Raw genomic sequence first — 17,547 nt, 5'->3', positions numbered from 1 at the left:
TAGCTTTAGGATCTTCAGGAACTGGCTGTGAAAACCTCACATTTAGTAGGTGTTACTACAGTGAACTCTACTCAAGTCTTACACTGTGTTGATTTAGCACAAAAGTGGGCAAACTACGGCCTGCGGGCCACATCCAGCCCGCGGGACCCTCCTGCCTGTCCCCTGAGCTCCTGGCCTGCTGTTCCCCCTCCCCTGCAGCCTCAGCACACCGTGCCACCGGCACAATGCTCTGGGCAGCCGGGCAGCTCTGTGCTGTGCGGTGGCGTGGGTGGCTCCAGCCACAACCGTGCCGCAAGCCACCGGTGCTCCAGGCAGTGCGGTAAGGGGGCAGGAGGTTGGATAGAGGGCAGGGGAGTTCGGAGTGGTGGACAGGGAGTGGGGAGTTGAATGCGTGCAGGGGTCCTGGGGGCAGTCAGGGGCAGGGGGTCCAGGGGCAGTCAGGGAGAAGGGGTGGTTGGGAGGAGAAGATAGGGGGCGAGGGCCGGGCCACGCCTGGCTGTTTGGGGAGGCACCTCCCCTAACCAGCCCTCCATACAATTTCCGAAACCCGATGCACCCCTCAGGCCAAAAAGTTTGCCTGCCCCTGATCTAGTGCACTACAAGCGGATTTTAAAAAACACCACAGCATTAACACTCAGCATTTAACGCTGTTAAATTGCAGAGGAAAATAAAATAAATATTTATTTATCAGGAAGTTCAGCATATGCATCAATGAACGTATGCTGCCACTAAACAGGTTCTTTGAAACTAGGGCTAGGTCTACACTGGGGGGGGAAATCGATTTAAGATACGCAAATTCAGCTACGCAAATAGCATAGCTGAATTAGACGTATCCGATCCAACTTACCCCGCTGTGAGGACGGCGGCAAATCGACCGCCGCGGCTCCCCCGTCGACGGCGTTTACTCCTACCTGGGCTGGTGGAGTATGCGCATCGATTCGGGGATCGATTATCGCGTCCCAACGAGATGCGATAATTCGATCCCCGAGAGATCGATTTCTACCCGCCGATCCAGGTGGGTAGTGAAGACAAGCCCCAAGACTGATAGTTGTGGGTTAAAAAGACAAACTGTCACAGCCTTTACCATACATTTCTTTAACTGGTTCTGAATGTGTGTTAAAAAAAAAAAAAAAAAAATACAAAAAGGAAGAAGTTCAGCTTTACAGCTCTCTCTTAAAACAGAACTAAAAGCCCACCCACAATAGGGACACGCTGCAATTTAAGTATTGTGCCCAGTGATCTGGAATAGCTCCTCCAAAGCCTGCAATCAAGTTAGACCAGGGGTTTCCATTCTCTGAGAACTTGCAGCTGCCTTTCGCAAAGTTGATTAACCACTTCTCAGACTTCCCCCAATCTGGGCCTTTGAGACTCTGGCCTTCAGCATTTCCTTCACAGATCCTCTTCATTCCTCCTTTCCAAAAGGAGTCTGGCCCCCGTCCCTTATCTCTTACACTCAGCCTATGGGCAAACTCATCGACACTCAGTGTCAGTATCATCTAAACAGTCTGCCTTGTACTTTTCAGCAGGCAGGTATCAGAGGGGTAGCTGTGTTAGTCTGTATCCACAAAAACAACGAGGAGTCCGGTGGCACCTTAAAGACTAACAGATTTATTTGGGAATAAGCTTTAGTGGGTAAAAAACTCACTTCTTCAGGCAGGGAGGAGAGAGAATTTTTAATGTTTCAGTATTTGCCTGCTGAAAGAAGAGAGAAGGCAGAAATAGACAGAGATGGACTGCGACCACAGCTCCTCACCCCTCTGAGCTAAGAGAAAGTGGAGATCCAGACTTTGCTATACAGGCCCATCTCTAGCATAAAATCGAACAGCTGGTAGGTTAGAGCATACCCCTACCAGCCCCCACAGCGTCCCTCTAACTGGAGAATTATGAGAAATATCTGGTGGTCTTCAGAGTTTGGAATCGTCAATTTCATTTAGATGGACACTGGGTCACTAAGATTTATGAATTCTAAAATATTCTCCTTCTACCTTTGTTACACAGTATCATTTTAAATAGTCCCCCAACACAAACTATAAACGTACAGAAATAAAATACTAAATGTCACCAATGTAACTAATTCACCTGGACAGGAGTGTAATGGACAGGTCCCTTCACCCGAGAAGTATGTGTGCACATTAGCAGGGCCCACTGAAAATGTAGTATTTGAGATTCCTCAGAGGGCAATGCTCTGTGTAGTGCAAAATGCCTTGGTTTCCTTGCAAGGCCGCACAGATACTTCAAATCCCTCCCTATGTAGAATCTCACTCGTCCATCATCTCTACTACAAGTCCAATAGCTCAGAAACAACTGTAGAATGAGCCTAACACTGGGATAACATCACACATTTGTACCAAGTCAGGCACTAGGCTAAGAAGTGTTACCTTCTCCTACTCTTGGGGATGGAGATGGAGATGCTGAAGCTGCAGAGCGTCGAGGGGTGGAGTGTGCAGATCCAGGCCCACCCACGTGAAAGACATCCTCAGCAGCTGCCTGTCCACCTTGGCTGTGGGCCCTGGAACCACTGACCCCAAACAGATCACTCAGCAAGTCTGAGTTAGAGGGGAGAGCAGTGGACTGAGCAGGGAAATTCTTGCTCATAGGGCTACCGTCTAGACCCAGAAGGTCGACATCCTCAGGCGGAAGTGGTGCTGGAGGCTCTTGCTGCTTTTTGCTGTGTTTTGGAGTCCCATGGGTTTTGTCGCTGCTAGCATTGCTGTGCTGACTGGAAAGGGATAAGAGTTCATCGTCGGACTGTTCACTCTCCTCATGCACTAGTGCTGCCCGATCCTCAGAGGTGGGGTGAGAACTGCTTTTGTCGGATTTCTGATCTAAGTGAGCAAAAGAATTTACGTTAGCTTTCGGTCCTTTAGGTTTTTACATACACTGAGTTTATTAGCTTCCCGTGGAAAAAGGCAGCAATAGCAAAACACACGTGTTCAGCTACATTTAAAATGGAAGTGCCTAATAAAGATTAGGCAAGTCCCAATCACTCTGTACCGTACAGAAATATCCACACTTTACCGATAGGGAAATTGAGCCTACAGAACAGGACAGTGTAAGAGCCTGGATGAGAACAGAAGCTGTTCCTGGGTCCAGATGTGGTGCCTCGACTGATTTGTCGAGGATTTCATTTATGGGGGACTAAAACACATGGCAAGGGCAAAAACGTAGAAGCATTTTAATGAAAGCATAACTTGAATCCAGTTTTTTAGTTTGGTAGAAGGGGGAATCCTCATGCTGGATTCCTAAACTGTATGTTGCAAAGATGCTGCAGGAGACTTGTGCTATATAGGCTACAGGAGAGGTTCTCAAGCTTGTTCATAATGTGGAACGTGTTCTATTAGACCATTACATCCCATGGAACACCAACCCTCCCATTGGCAGGCACAGACCACTTCCTCCCTGTCCGTAGTCACATAAAGGTGCCACAGGGATGCTGCAAGTGAAAGAGAAATACTGGGAAAGGCAAGTATTTTAAAACGGTCTTTTAATGGGTATTAGCAGCTGGAATCAATGGTTTTGAGTTTGAGATTATGAACCAACTACCTCAGTCAGATAAATCCAGGGCAAGTAGGCACAGTGATCTCACCACCTCAGAAGAAGGGAGTGTTCATTTGAACTCAAATTGCAGCCTAACCAGTAGCCCACGGTGATCTAATGGGATCTTGTCTTTCACAAGCCTACCCTTTGCTTGAGCAAATTCATCCTTTAAAAACTAGAGACAACTTTTTACAATACTTTGGCTGAAAATACTAGAGGCCAAGTCCAAGTACCTTGCCAGCTGAGAGAGGAGAGGAATGCCCCCTGTCCAACATTTTTTATGTTATCCTGAGGTGCATCTACAGAGCTTCGACCTGCAAGACAAAGAACCAAATGCACCAGGATAGAAGAAAGTCACAAGATAGTAAAAGGGCATCGTCAGCGTTAGAAGCTTAAGAACGTGCACAAAGCAGGGCAGTTCTCACCTGCCAAGGCGAGAGCATCTTGATGTTCCTGGTGAGAGGAGAAAAGAATGCTTGCATTGATGTCTTTTGTTGTGAAGTTCTCCCAGGGAGGAGTCAGGTCAGTCTGTCTATCAGCAGATTCTATTTCTATCTCCAATGTAACATGAAACAGCTGTGGATATTTTTCTGGGGAGTCACATGCATCCAGTTCAGGTCTAAATGTTGACAGAAAGCTGTTCAGTTAAAAGTAGTAAAGCAATTTTTTTTTTTTTTTTGCGGACACAAATAAAGTTTGAAGTCTTCAACGTGTGTATACGTCCACGTTATTGATTTTTACACTTTCCCCTATTCACTCCTAGCATCTTTTCAACTGCACACAAACAGCAGCAAAGTGGTAAGGATGAAGCAAGTGTCTGGCATGTGTTACTATGAGATGAATCGTACAAATCAACAAAGTTATTCTTTAGCAAGTGCCCAAGGAAGGAGAGAGGGGAGGGCAGAAATTGTACTCTAAAGACTCTTGTCTCACTCCAGCCTAATAGTCCCCATTTCAAAAAAAATCAACCTCGCTTGTTGACAGATTGTGCTGCTGTCCGCACTCCGTCTATATTTTTCAACTGCTGTTGGGTCTCTACACTCCTCTTGAATAGAGATACTTTATTTAAAATAAAATGGAATCAGTTACCCAAATTAGTCTGCTCCAAGTTGCAAACTCGTTGCCATAAGGTAGATGTGGGCTAGGACACATCCCCAAATCAACTATTCCATATCTAGGCCTTGTCATTATACTGGAAACCACAGCCATGTTCTCCTACTCATCCAGTGATTGGACAGTCTGTAAATCAGTCCCCAAGAAAGTTCCTTGTCTCATCACATGGGTGTAGTCCTTGTCAAGCCAGTTCCCTCTGAGTCGGGGGAGTTGGTGTTCCCTTCTGTCTATTCTGTTACCTTCTCAATTATTGATTAGGAGCCTGAAGGCTGCATACTTCCTCCAGCCTTGAAATTTCTGGTCTGCCATTTTCAGTTTCAGACCATTACTCATTTCTGCTCCCTGACCTAGTGTGGGGTTTCTACACCCCATCACATGGATCAAGCTGCCTTTTGACTGGACTCTACCACTTTGCAGTTAGGAGAAGTCAGGAAAAACAGCACAGTAATAAGCTATTGTCACTGCACCATGTAAAGAGCATACTCAGTATCTGATTTTGCAGTCTAATGAATGCAAAAGTTGTAAGCAGTGAACATTCTTAGAGTACTCAAGCCTTAGTTTGGTTATTTTAAAACTTTGTAAAACAGAGTTAATGAAATCAATAAGAGACATTTCCCTTGAACACTTCTACAGAGAAAGTATCTTATTCCATTCACCCATGAAAGGGAACAAGATCTTACCCATTTTATTGTTCCCCTCATCCTCCCATACTCCACACCACCATGCGGTCACCCTTGCAGGGGTTAGATATACCACAGACTGTATGCGAGGATCTGTTTGTTTTACCTATTAAGTTACCTAGGGCACTGAAAATAAAAGTTGCATCTCAGAAATTAAGACATTTGCCTAGGATAACTCATGTTCTTGGATATTTTACCACAACACACCAGCCTTGCGGAAGTAGTGGGCATAACTCCCCTCCCCATTAAGCAGAGATAGGCAGACCTGAGCCAGCTGAAGGAATGTCCAGGTATTAGTTATACTGGAAACAAAAGGGGAGACTCGCCTTTCTAGGGAGGCTCAGCAAGTCCAAGAGTATTTTCCCTTTAAGGGACTTTCACTTAGTAGTCAGAAAATGTGAGTAAAACATTCTACTGTATATTCCAGGTGCTCCAGACAGCTCTCCTACTGCAGAGTCCAGAGTGGATATGAGCCAGCAAGACAAGAAGAGTGCACTCATGCATGCATTTAATATATTAAGTAACCTGGACCATTTAAAAAAAAAAAAATAGGGAGGAAGAGGACCACTCATTATGGGAAGCCCAAATATTTTTTCTGCATTTTCACAATTGCCCATTATGTAGTTTGAGAATCACTGAATGAGTGGTACCTAGGGAAGAGTTGGCTCCCTCAAAGTAAAAGAAAAAATGGTCTGCAGAAAACCCTGTTTCTCATTTCCCCAGCACCTCAGAACAGGTATTTGAGTGACACTGGAATAAAAGTCTGACAATTTAGTCTTTTATCAGTAATGTTGTCAAAGCTACTCAGGCAGCAGATCTTAGAAGAGCTATTTATGCCCTATTTATATGCCAACATGCATTGGTTACTTTATCAAACTAGTCAGTGATGGTCAGATTATTTATATGCAGCTAACATGCTGAAGTTTGCATGCAGTACTGGTCTCTGCTCTAAGAGGTACTTACTTTGTAAATTTTAGCATAGTTGTTCCCAGTGCTATGAATCCAGTATGAAATTGAATCTGGAAGATCTGTGTGTTTGTCATCTTAAAAAAAACAAAACAAAACAAAAAAAACCAAGAGATTAAATATACACATTTTAAATAAAGGGAAGTAATTCTCTAGATTTATACGATATACAGGCAGCTAATCAGTTCTACTTCACTAACTGTAACTATATAAGCAAATACTCCTGGGGGAATTCTGCATCACTGCACATGCGCAGAATTTATGTTCCCCGCAGATTTGCTTCCCTACAGAAAAATGACTTTCTGACAGGGAAGCAAAGGGAAGCCACAAAAGTAGTCAGGCGACCCTCCCCAGCAGCACGTTTCGGGGGCCCAGAGCAGCTGGCAGAGAGGTAAATCACGGTGGGGCAGGAGGCAGGACTGGGGAAGATCCAGCTGGTGGCTCCTATCCCGTGCCAGGCTCAGCTGCTAGTCCCGGTTGGGCTGGGGAGGAGAGGACTTCCTCTTTCCTTGCACAGCAACCGGGGCCGGGTCAGACCCACCCCAGATTTCTCCCCCGGCTGAAGGAAGCTCTGCAAACTCTCCCCCTCCCCCCGGCTTTCTGCACCCATTGCTCCTCAGTTGCAGGGGAAGTGATCCCTATAGAAGGAGCTGCTCCCCCATCCGCCCAACCCCTGTGCATCCAGACCCCCTCATACCCAAACCCTCTCACTGAGCCTCACCCCCCCGCACTCAGAACCCCCCCAATGAGCTGCACCTGGACCACCCCAACAAGCCGCCCACATCCCCACCAAGCTCCAACCAGCGGCCTCTGGACCCCCCAGAGTTCCCCCACACCCATACCCCTCTGTCAAGCTCTAATTCCCCACACCCAGACCTCCACGGTGAGCCCCAAGCACCTTCACCTGGACCCTCCTGCAGAGTCCCATTACTATTGCACCCAGACCCCCCCCCCCAAACAAGCCCCTGTGCATCCAGATCCCCCCTGCACCCGGATCCTCCACTGAGCCACCCACACCCAGATTGCCCCACAGAGAACCCTCTCAATCCACACATGGATCCCCCACACACACTTGGATCCTGCCTTGCTGAGTCTGCCTGCGCACACCTGGTGGGCAGGGCCCTGGGGTGTTTCTGGGGCAGGCCGGTCCTTGTGCTGTGTCAGGGTTGGGTGCAGCCTCGCCACTGAGTCCATGTCCTGGGAGGAGCTGCACAGTGATCTCCCACCTCTGTGCAACCAGTGGCCTGCCATGCTGGAGCCTCCACATTTGACAAATAAAATGTGCAGAATTTTAAATTTTTCTTGCACAGAATGCCCTCAGGAGTAAAGTGAATGAAAGTCTTTACTGACCCCTATGTCTTATTATGTCATCACCTAATTTGTTTTTCAAGCATACAACAGCTTTTCTATCTCAGAGTCCAATATCTCTGATCATCTTCAACTCTCCTTCCTTGCATGTAATTCAGAACACCTCAGTGCTGAGTAAACATTTCTCCCCTTTGTTCTCATTTCTCAAGAAATCTTAGTTTTATTTTAGTGATTTTATTATATATCTGTTCTGACAGACAACCATGTTGCCATTATGTATGTTAAAAGTCTGTTGACCTAATCCTGAGAGAATGCAGGAACTTTCCTCCTGCAAATGAAGACTCCACTCCAGCCCAGTCCACCCAGAGGATGATGAAATGGCACATTAGTAGGGCCTACCAAATTCACGGTCCATCTTGGACAATTTTAAAAAATTGTATGAGTGTGAAATTGAAAGTTTCATAATTTCAGCTATTTAAATCTGAAATTTCACGGTGTTGTAATTGTAGGGGTCCTGACCCAAAAAGGAGTTGGGGGGAGGGTCACAAGGTTATTATAGGGGGTTTGCGGTACTTCTGCGCTGCTGCTGGCGGCGGTGCTGCCTTCAGAACTGGGCAGCTGGAGAGTGGTGGCTGCCGGCTGAGAGCTGCAGCTGGTATTGCCATCTTTACTTCTGTGCTGCTGCCTTCAGAACTGGGCCTCTGGCCAACAGCCGCCACTCTCCGGTTGCCCAGCCCTGAAGGCAGCGCAGAAGTAAGGGTGGCAATACTGCAACCCCCCTAAAATAACCTTGCAACCCCCCCGCCCCCAACTCCCTTTTGGGAAAGGACCCCCAATTTGAGAAACGTTGGTCTCCCCTGTGAAATCTGCATAGTATAGGGTAAAAGAACACACACACAAAAAGACGATTTCACAGGGGAAGACAAGATTTCATGGTCCGGGATGAGTTTTTCCATGGCCGTGAATTTGGTAGGGATTAGGAATGTGGAGATACTGGCTTGTTGCCGCCTCCTTCCATACGTGGCAGGGTAGGGATTCCAATGGGCCGTTGCTTCAAGCTAGTTACTGGCAGAGGGTCTTTCGGTCTAGCAGCTGGAGGGACCCTGCCTGGCCCCCCTCCATACAGCGCCATCAGCACTGTCACTGCCTACTCTGAGCTTCACTCCTAAAGATTTGGAGAGGTTGGGGTCATGACAAACATTTTTATGGCTACTTTGCCTCCTTCCACTTCAATCTGAGTGCCAGGGTCAGTCTTTGACTCAGTGTTTGTGTTGTGCGTATCAAAAGGTAGACCAAACTATACTTTTGCTTGAAGTCGTCCTCCAATGGTTGATCTCATATGGTAGACAGAAAGGACAACATCTCCATGAACAGTAACTCCTAATGGAATTAGGACTTTCCCTTCTTGCATACGGAATTCCCTTTAAAACAAATGAGGAAGAAGTCCATTGTTATGCTCACTTCCGCAGTACCATTAAAGTTATGGCTTGTGTACTTTAAAAATACATAATCTCAAAACTCAGACCATGATTAGTTGGTAGAAGTAGCATTCTGTTCTCTGGCTAGTTGTCAGTTGAAATAGTAATGCTTCACACAGAACTACTAGTATAGTGCTGAAATATACCAGGGGTAAGCCCCAGCACCTCATCACAGAAGTTCAGACAAGCTCTGGCAGTCGAGTTTTAACACTGGGCATCAACTTTCCAATAACATTTTCACTTCTAGTAGCATTATCTTGCCCAATTTAATCACAGTCAGGGAAAACAAACCAAAAACGCCCACCCACCCATCCGGAGCCTAGGAAATTAGATGTATTACACTAAAAAAAAAAAAAAAAAAAAAAAAAAAAGACTTATTAGCATCATTAAGAGATAAGAAAGCCATAGTAACTTACTTCATTCTTTCATATTCCTGGGAGGTTGTAAAGATTCTGGTTTCTCCAATCAGAATGTCACAGAAGGGTCGACACCCATTTCTCTGTTTATTGAAACAGGGGACCGGACTGAGAGAGACTGATTTGATAGTAAGAGGCTTACAGTGAGGGTGGATGGGCTTTTCTGCTATTAGATCACAAATGTATCCAAGGTATCTGCAACAAAGAGAGCCATTACCAAATGATCCCATCACTAGGGCTGTCAAGAAATTAAAAAAATTAATCAGAATTAATTGCACTGTTTAAATAAATACTATTCTAGTATTGTTTAATATTTTTGGAGGTTTTCTACATTTTCAAATATTTTGATTTCAATTACAATACAGAATGCAAAGTGTACAGTTATCACTTTATATTTATTTATTACAAGTATTTGCACTGTAAAAAGAATAGCATTCTTCAATTCACCTCATACAAGTACTGTAGTGCAATCTCTTTGTCGCGAAAGTACAACTTACAAATGTAGATTTTTTTGGTTACATAACTGCATTCAAAAACAAAACAATGTAGGCTCTCAAGTTTTACAAGTCCACTCAGTCCTACTTCTTGTTCAGCCAATTGCTAAGACAAAAGTTTATTTACATTTGCAGGAAATAATACTGCCTGGTTCTTGTTTACAACGTCACCTGAAAGTGAAAAAACAGGCATTCACACGGCACTTTCGTAGCCGGTGTCGCAAGATATTTACATGCCAGATGCGCTAAAGATTCATATATCCCTTCATGCTTCAACCATCATGTGTCCAAGCTGATGACGGGTTCTGCTCGATAATCCAAAGCAGTGTGGACCAACACATGTTCATTTTCATTATCGGAGTCAGATGCCACCAGCAGAAGATTAATTTTCTTTTTTGGTGGTTCAGGTTCTGTACTTTCCACATTGGAGTGTTGCTCTTTTAAGTCTTCTGAAAGCAGCTCCACACCTCGTCCCTCTCAGATTTTGGAAGGCACTTCAGATTCTTAAACCTTGGGTCGAGTGCTGTAGCTATCTTTAGAAATCTCAAATTGGTACCTTCTTTGGATTTTGTCAAATCTACAGTGAAAAAGTGTTCTTAAAATGAACAATGTGTGCTGGGTCATCTGCCATATATTTCATATTATAGCAGTCTTGGATGAATGCAGGTAAAACAGAGCAGGGACCATACAATTCTCCTCCAAGGAGTTCAGTCACCAATTTAATTAACACATTTTTAAAATAGCGTTGTCAGCATGGAAACATGTCCTCTGGAATGGTGGCCGAAGCATGAAGGGTCGTACGAATGTTTAGCATATCAGGCATGTAAATACCTTGCAATGCCGGCTACAACAGTGCCATGCAAATGCCTAGTCTCACTTTCTGGTGACATGGTAAATAAGAAGCAGGCAGCATTATCTCCTGTAAATGTAAACAAACTTGTTTGTCTTAGCGATTGGCTGAACAAGAAGTAGGACTGAGCGGACTCGTAGGCACTGAAATTTTACTTTTTTTGTTTGAGTGCAATTATGTAGCAAACAAACAAAAACACACTCCAAAAACCTACGTTTGTAAGTTGCACTTTCATGACAAAAAGAGATTGCACTGCAGTACTTGTATGAGGTGAATTGAAAAAAATATTTCTTTTGTTTATGATTTTTACAGTGCAAATATTTGTCATAAAAACACACACTTTGATTTAAATTACAACACAGAATACAATATATATAAAAATGTAGAACATCCAAAATATTTAATAAATTTCAATTGGTATCCTATTGTTTAACAGTGCGATTAAAACTGCGATTAATTTTTGAGTTAACTGCGTGAGTTAACTGCGATTAATCAACAGCCCTACCCAGCACACAATTATCACTTCTGTTTTCTAGAAGAGAGGCACTTGGAGAGCATAAACTTGCAATGAGCTGCTTGTAAAGTTCTAAGAATGAAATTTTGTCAGTATTTGTACAACAGACTGCCGTCAAGCCACAAAGCAAGCAATGTAAGCATTTTATGCCAATTCTGCATTTATAAATAAAGTCTATACTGCACAAAATTATATATACACACATACACACACACCAGCCAGTCTCAGAGCCCAGAACTACAGACTTGGTGCAGCAGGATTGTCTGTTTGGTCAGCAGGCCTAGGGGTCAGCACCGGCTTCTCCAGTCTCTTTTAGTTCAATGTGTCCTGAACTCCTTGAATGGGGTTCAGCTGGATCGGCCTCCTTGTTGATAACCCCCTAGTCCTGCCCATCCCAGGGCTAGGCATAGGGGAATCTGGAGGAATTAGGGGGACCCAGGCCCTCTCATTCCACCAAGGATGATAGCATGGTATGACCTATGCTTGGCCCACCTCCTGCCCACCTTCCCCACCCAATGCCTCAGTTTGAAGTGGGATTGCTGTTTACTTATAGTCCTTTGCTTCGAACCCCAGAGTCTCAGGGCTGATGCAGGTGACCCTCTGGTGCCCCTACCTCTTGGGTGATGTCTAAAAGGCGGGGGGGAGGGGAAGGGGGGAAATGGAACACTCACAGCCAGACCTCCTTGGTAAGAGCTTCTCCTCCTGTCTCAGGGCAGTGCTTCTCCAGGAAATGGCTTCTCTCCTACCCCCAGCCTGGGCTGCTGGAACTCTTTATATTCTTTTCCCCAGGAGTATGCTTGGCAGTACGTGAGGGGCAGAGCTTTCCTGACCCAGCACTGCTGGACCCTTTTCCCTGCCTGAGCCTTAGTGTGGCTTTGGAAACTCCATCACACTTGGGCTCATGCTATGGTGCTAAAAATAGCAGTGCAGATGATGTTCCCACTCTGGTTGAGACCCACCCCCCTTGCAGGGTTCCAGAGTTTGAGGGGGGAACATCTACACTACTATTTTTAAGTGCTGTAGCAGGAGCCCGAGTCTGTAGATTCGGGCTCTGAGATTCCCTTTTGCCGGTGTTTTTTTTTGTTTGTTTGTTTTTTTGCAGTGTAGATATACCCTTAGAGAGCAGTTAATTTAGCTCCAGTTAAGTGGATTGGAGGGTTTGTTTCTATAATGATCCTAAACAGCACTTTTGGAAAAGAAAAAATAATGACAAATCCAAAACTTGCCAGGACACAGCAATGCTGCTTTCAGTTTAACTAGGCTAAGTATCTTAGGGGTTTAAACTTTTGTTTCTATATACTTATCACTGCATTTTTTCTGTTCACTCTGTGGGAGCCTGCCAACAGCATATTCTTCAGTTGCAAGACAAACCTACTGTAAACAAGATGTTTTACACAGCAAGTTTCTGATCAGACAAACGGTCATTTGGGGGGAAGTTTGAAGCAATATTAAGCCCAGACTTGGTCTTAATTTTTTTCAACCTAAGGAACAAAGCCATCATAAACGAACAGCCTTCATCTATTAATCCTTGGACACAATTTGAGGAAAACAGCATTTACTACTCTCACTTTACACAGGGTGAAGCTAGGACACAAAGACTAAGGAACTTGCCTGACACTACATAGCTCTGGCAATGTTAACATACTAGGACTGGAACTCAAACTCCAAACCTCTTGCTTAATACTTTAGACCATCATTACTCAGGCTAGCATGTGGCACATGAGCAGTTCCACTGACTTCAGCGGGACTACGCACGGAATTGTTTGCAGGACCCAGGCCTGGACAGCTAAGGAAATGGGGACCACAGGCCTAAAACAGTTATACATTTAAACTATGTTGAATAGTGCTCGCCCGACTAACATACTCTACCTTCTGTGGGATGGCCAGAGTCCTATTCCAGGTCTCTTTGAATTGAGCAACTGAAGAGCTGGGATTGGACTAGAGAAGAGATGACAGAAACAGAACATTGCGCTGACCAGAACTGCTGATGCTGCGCGACCATCCTGTCAGATAAAATGCAAGAGCACAGATCAGAGATATCCTGTTAATTGAAGGGAAAGGACAGTCTATTTTAACCCAATCCCTATTTAAAAAGCGCATTTCAGCAAGATTTCAATGACACGGCTGTATTAGAGCTAAAGGAGGAAGGTCTATAGAAACTCTTGTTTCAGCGCTTTAATTTCCAGTAATTAACTTTTGAACCGGACTAAATACAGTTGATTTAAACGGATTCAGCTATTTTACAGAAGTGCATACAAGTGTAGCTGATGATTCACACAAGATTTTGAGGGCCCAGGAATAACTCGTCTTTGGATTGGAACTTCTGCTGTGTGTTTTAGTAATTTGCTGTTTGTAATATTAAACTACACCTGCAGATCTTGGGCTCACTGCAATCTGCTATTTCAGACATCTGCTAAAGCAGCGATTTACCTGGATACAGGATTTGCCACCCTAGAACAGACTAAGGCTTAAGTATCCTGCTGAATATGGGCATGTGCTTGAAAGCAAAGGGACCACTCATGTCTTTCGAGCTTACATAGAGCTCTTCTTCAGGGTTAGAGCTCTGTGTAAGCTCAAAAGCTTGTCTCTCTCACCAACAGAAGTTGGTCCAATAAAAGATATTACCTCACCCACCTTGTTTCTCTAATATCCTGGGACCAACATGGGTACAACATCATTGCATACCTACGTTAAGCACTGGTTTAAGTGCCTTGCTGAAGAGGGGCCCCATATTGGTAACCTGCCTATCTTTTGGACTTGGCTGGCTGTATAAGCTAGTTAGGGGAGGGCGGTCAAAGAGAAAAATGCCCTTCGACACACACAAAATTCATTTGGGAGCTCTGTCATGTTCGAGTCTTTTGGGTTGGGAAACTACATACCTAGAGAACCTATGTGTTTCTGATTTTCACAGTAGAGCTGTACTCATATTGAGAGTGACACTATGAGGCACCAGGGTTAATATTTATCGGGAGTTTCTTATGACCTAGGCAGATTTCATCTGGAATTTTTTACTGCCCAAAACTGCCAGCCCTGGAATGCCAACCTGGGCTCTGAAAGTTAAACAGAACTCCTTCGGGATCATTATCAACCATAAAGGTTCTACAGGCCAAAGAGTGTGATTGTGTAGGTGTCACTGACACAATCTTCAGCCTACACTGTCCTCAACATCTGTGCAATTACATGGCCCTCAATGGATCTGCACAAGGCCCTGGAAACACTACTTTGTTAACAAGTCTGTTGATGTACAAGGAGGGACAGAACGTGGTTCATCTTCCTTAGCTACGTTGGCTCTGCAGGGCTCACTGGATTAAAAGCCATCAGACTTAGTTATACTAACTTCCATGAAAAGTGACTCAATACTCACAGGAAGCAGATCTGATGAGTAAAATGTCCCTCTTGTTGCAGAGAGAATTTTCAGAATAGACCCACATTTTAATGTTAGGTTTAATTATTCTTATTCAAGCGCTCCTCCCCCCAGCCAAACTAGAAACTACATTTAAAGTTGTGACAAACCATAACACTACTCAAAGCAATGTCTGCCATTGTGTTGGCCAGAAAAGGCTCTCAAACTAAGTGATCAAATATATTGCAATACATGTAAGACATGAAGCAATTTTAGCTTAAATCAAGTTGCATTATCTCTTTATATTTAAGTTTAGGTTTTTGCATATTGTATAATGCTTATTCTCCTGTATGGACTTACTTCATTGTATCCTTGTACAATGGTGCATTTATTGCTGGTCAGTTCCCCAGGGAAGCAAGAGGTTACAAGCAGAGATTTCTCAAATGCAGCTACTGGCTGACTTACCATGCAATGGATGACACACACATTTTTGGGGTTCTGCTGTAACCAGTTGTGCATGTTCTTACATACAGCATAGAGATTATGCAGACTGGGCGCTTGTCTCATTGGCCAGCTACATTCAGATACCTAGGAGATCACATAGTGAACAAACAAACTTCATAATCCCTTTAATTGAGAGCTTTGTTCATGGATCTTTCCTGTCAAAAAGAGCATGTTCCTTCCACACAAGGTAAATGCTATGCTTTAAACCCCTTCAGCCTCTCTTTTCATGCATAACTCTGCTTAATGGGGAGGCATGAATTATAGAAGGGGCAAGAGAAGAGGATTTTTTGTTTCATAATATGAAATTGATATTTTGTCCCTGACAATACATTTTAAAACAGTTTTGAAATATTTAGCATGCAACTTGGATCATCCTTAGTAACCATTTAAAGCACTGAATTCTCTGTGCAAGGAAGAGTTGGATCAAATTGTTGTGCTTTGATTATACTGTAGTTACATTGTAGTAAGTCCTGCAGTAGGTCACAGGGTTGAAAAGTTAACAAATTGGTTCTTAAAGTTAGGGCCTGGTTTTCAAGAGATGCCGAGCATCTCTTGCTTCCACTGACTTAATGGAATGGGGTTTGAGAGACCTCAGCAACCCTGAAGATCAGGCCACTAGTGCCTAATTAGTAAATATTAATTCCTGGAGAGAGAGAGATCTGATTTCTACAGCAATCTTATGAGTAATTCTTTGTAGAAAGGACTTGGTAATAAAGAGTTACTAAGATGTCAGCCAGAACATTATTCCTCAAATGCTAAGCTGTACAAACAAGCAAAGCACTTCTAGCTATCACTCATCCACATACTCTCTGAATCACACAGTTGTCTCAAGGACAATCTTTGCAGTGCTGTGCCAAGTTGCAGATTGGCTAGCCTTCCACAAACCTATTTCTCCAGTTGGCTTATTTTTAATTGAACTGCCTTTTAAAAAGAGGTTTCTGGCCAGAGGGGGAAGCTGCAGCACCAAGTTTCACTCTTTGTCTGAGGAGCAGTTCCCCCCCCAGCAGACATTTGAATTCTGCTTTAGGAATACCAGGGGCAGGGAGGGGGAGAGAAGAAGATGGTTTGGTTAAACCTTCCTAAATACGGGGAAGTTCCTTAGATAATCATATAAGCACTTAAAAGGAGAATGATATAAATTTGGCAAGGCGGCTTACTCAGACTCTGCCCATAATGTCTAAGCAATTAATTCTGTATTTTGGGTTGTATTTAGTTAGAACCCTAATATTTGTAAGAGGATCAATAGCAAGGCTGGAATCCCCCTATAAGAATGTTTTGTTTCCCATTGTAAGCACCTAGCATGGCATCTGTTGCTGCAGGTAACAGTCTGTAACACAAATTCTTATTTTAAATTATGTACAATAGTCAGAAATAGTCATTTTGATCTGTAGCACGAGCATACATTAGGGAGTGCTCACATGAAGCGCAATGAGCATTTATTTGGCCATTCGGCTTTTTTTCCCCCCCCAGACACTTTCACATCATGATTTTTGAAAGTGGAGTTGCACAGGCAATTAGTCCAGATTGTGTTTTGTAGTTCTCCAAGAGAGGCTGTTACTGTCAATATGACCAACCACCCATAAACTAAATATCCTCTAACTAGGCCTTGACACAGCAGACTCTGAAAAAGCCATTACCATCTATAAAGTAAATATGCATTTCCAGCAGTCCATAATTATGCATTTGCTTGGTCTGTAATTACAGGCCAGCAAGCAAATATGCAATTAGGAAATTTTTAAGTATATGTTACGTAGTTTTCTTTATTTGAAGTGCTACCTCAATATCACTAAGGAAATTCAACACAACATAAAAGTAAGTGGAAGTTTTATATGGCTTTTGAAATATGGGGGCCTGTGGCCATGTTTATGATACGTGTTAGGACCGTAACATCATCTTGTTTTTGTGCATAAGACTTTTATTTTGAATTTCTCCCAGCTTCCTTGGGAAACTGCCAGAGAAGCCACTACCAGGAAAGTCACTAGAACAGGGGTCTCAAACTCAATATACCTTAGGGCCAGTGCCAGTCCTCAAATCCTCCCAGCGGGCCAATAAGGTCACTCATGCCGCCCAGAACCCGCCCCCCAAAACTCCACCCCCCACCTGCCTAAGGCTCTAGGAGGGAGTTTGGGTGCGGAAGGGGTCTGGGGTGCAAGCTCTGGGAGGGGGTTGGCGGTGCAGTGCTTACCTGGGGTGGACCAGGGGGCCTCTGTGCGCTGCTGCCCCCAGGCACCGCCCCCGCAGCGTCCCATTGGCCACAGGGGTGCTTGGGGCGGGGGCCGTGCACGGAGGCACAGCCCTGCCCCAGGGCCGCATGGAGGGGCCGGCAGCCACTGGAGTGAGCAGG

At 44.3% G+C, this 17,547-nt stretch overlaps 1 protein-coding gene across 1 annotated transcript in view; it reads right to left on the bottom strand.

The window, feature by feature from the left end:
- DNAJC6 (DnaJ heat shock protein family (Hsp40) member C6) overlaps positions 1 to 17,547 on the bottom strand; it is a 64,559-nt gene that overhangs the window by 17,333 nt on the left and 29,679 nt on the right. Inside the window, exons 5-12 of the mRNA XM_065409659.1 lie at positions 15,165 to 15,287; positions 13,226 to 13,359; positions 9,499 to 9,693; positions 8,908 to 9,025; positions 6,294 to 6,373; positions 3,963 to 4,156; positions 3,771 to 3,851; positions 2,379 to 2,825 (exon numbers count right to left, since the gene is read on the bottom strand). Coding sequence (XP_065265731.1) covers positions 2,379 to 2,825; positions 3,771 to 3,851; positions 3,963 to 4,156; positions 6,294 to 6,373; positions 8,908 to 9,025; positions 9,499 to 9,693; positions 13,226 to 13,359; positions 15,165 to 15,287 — 1,372 coding nt within the window. The remainder of the gene's footprint in view (positions 1 to 2,378; positions 2,826 to 3,770; positions 3,852 to 3,962; positions 4,157 to 6,293; positions 6,374 to 8,907; positions 9,026 to 9,498; positions 9,694 to 13,225; positions 13,360 to 15,164; positions 15,288 to 17,547) is intronic.

Source organism: Emys orbicularis, chromosome 8 (assembly GCF_028017835.1).
Source record: "Emys orbicularis isolate rEmyOrb1 chromosome 8, rEmyOrb1.hap1, whole genome shotgun sequence".
NCBI lineage: Eukaryota > Metazoa > Chordata > Testudines > Emydidae > Emys > Emys orbicularis.
The sequence above is the reverse complement of the archived record's forward strand: the minus strand, read 5'-3'. Positions and strand labels throughout refer to the sequence as shown.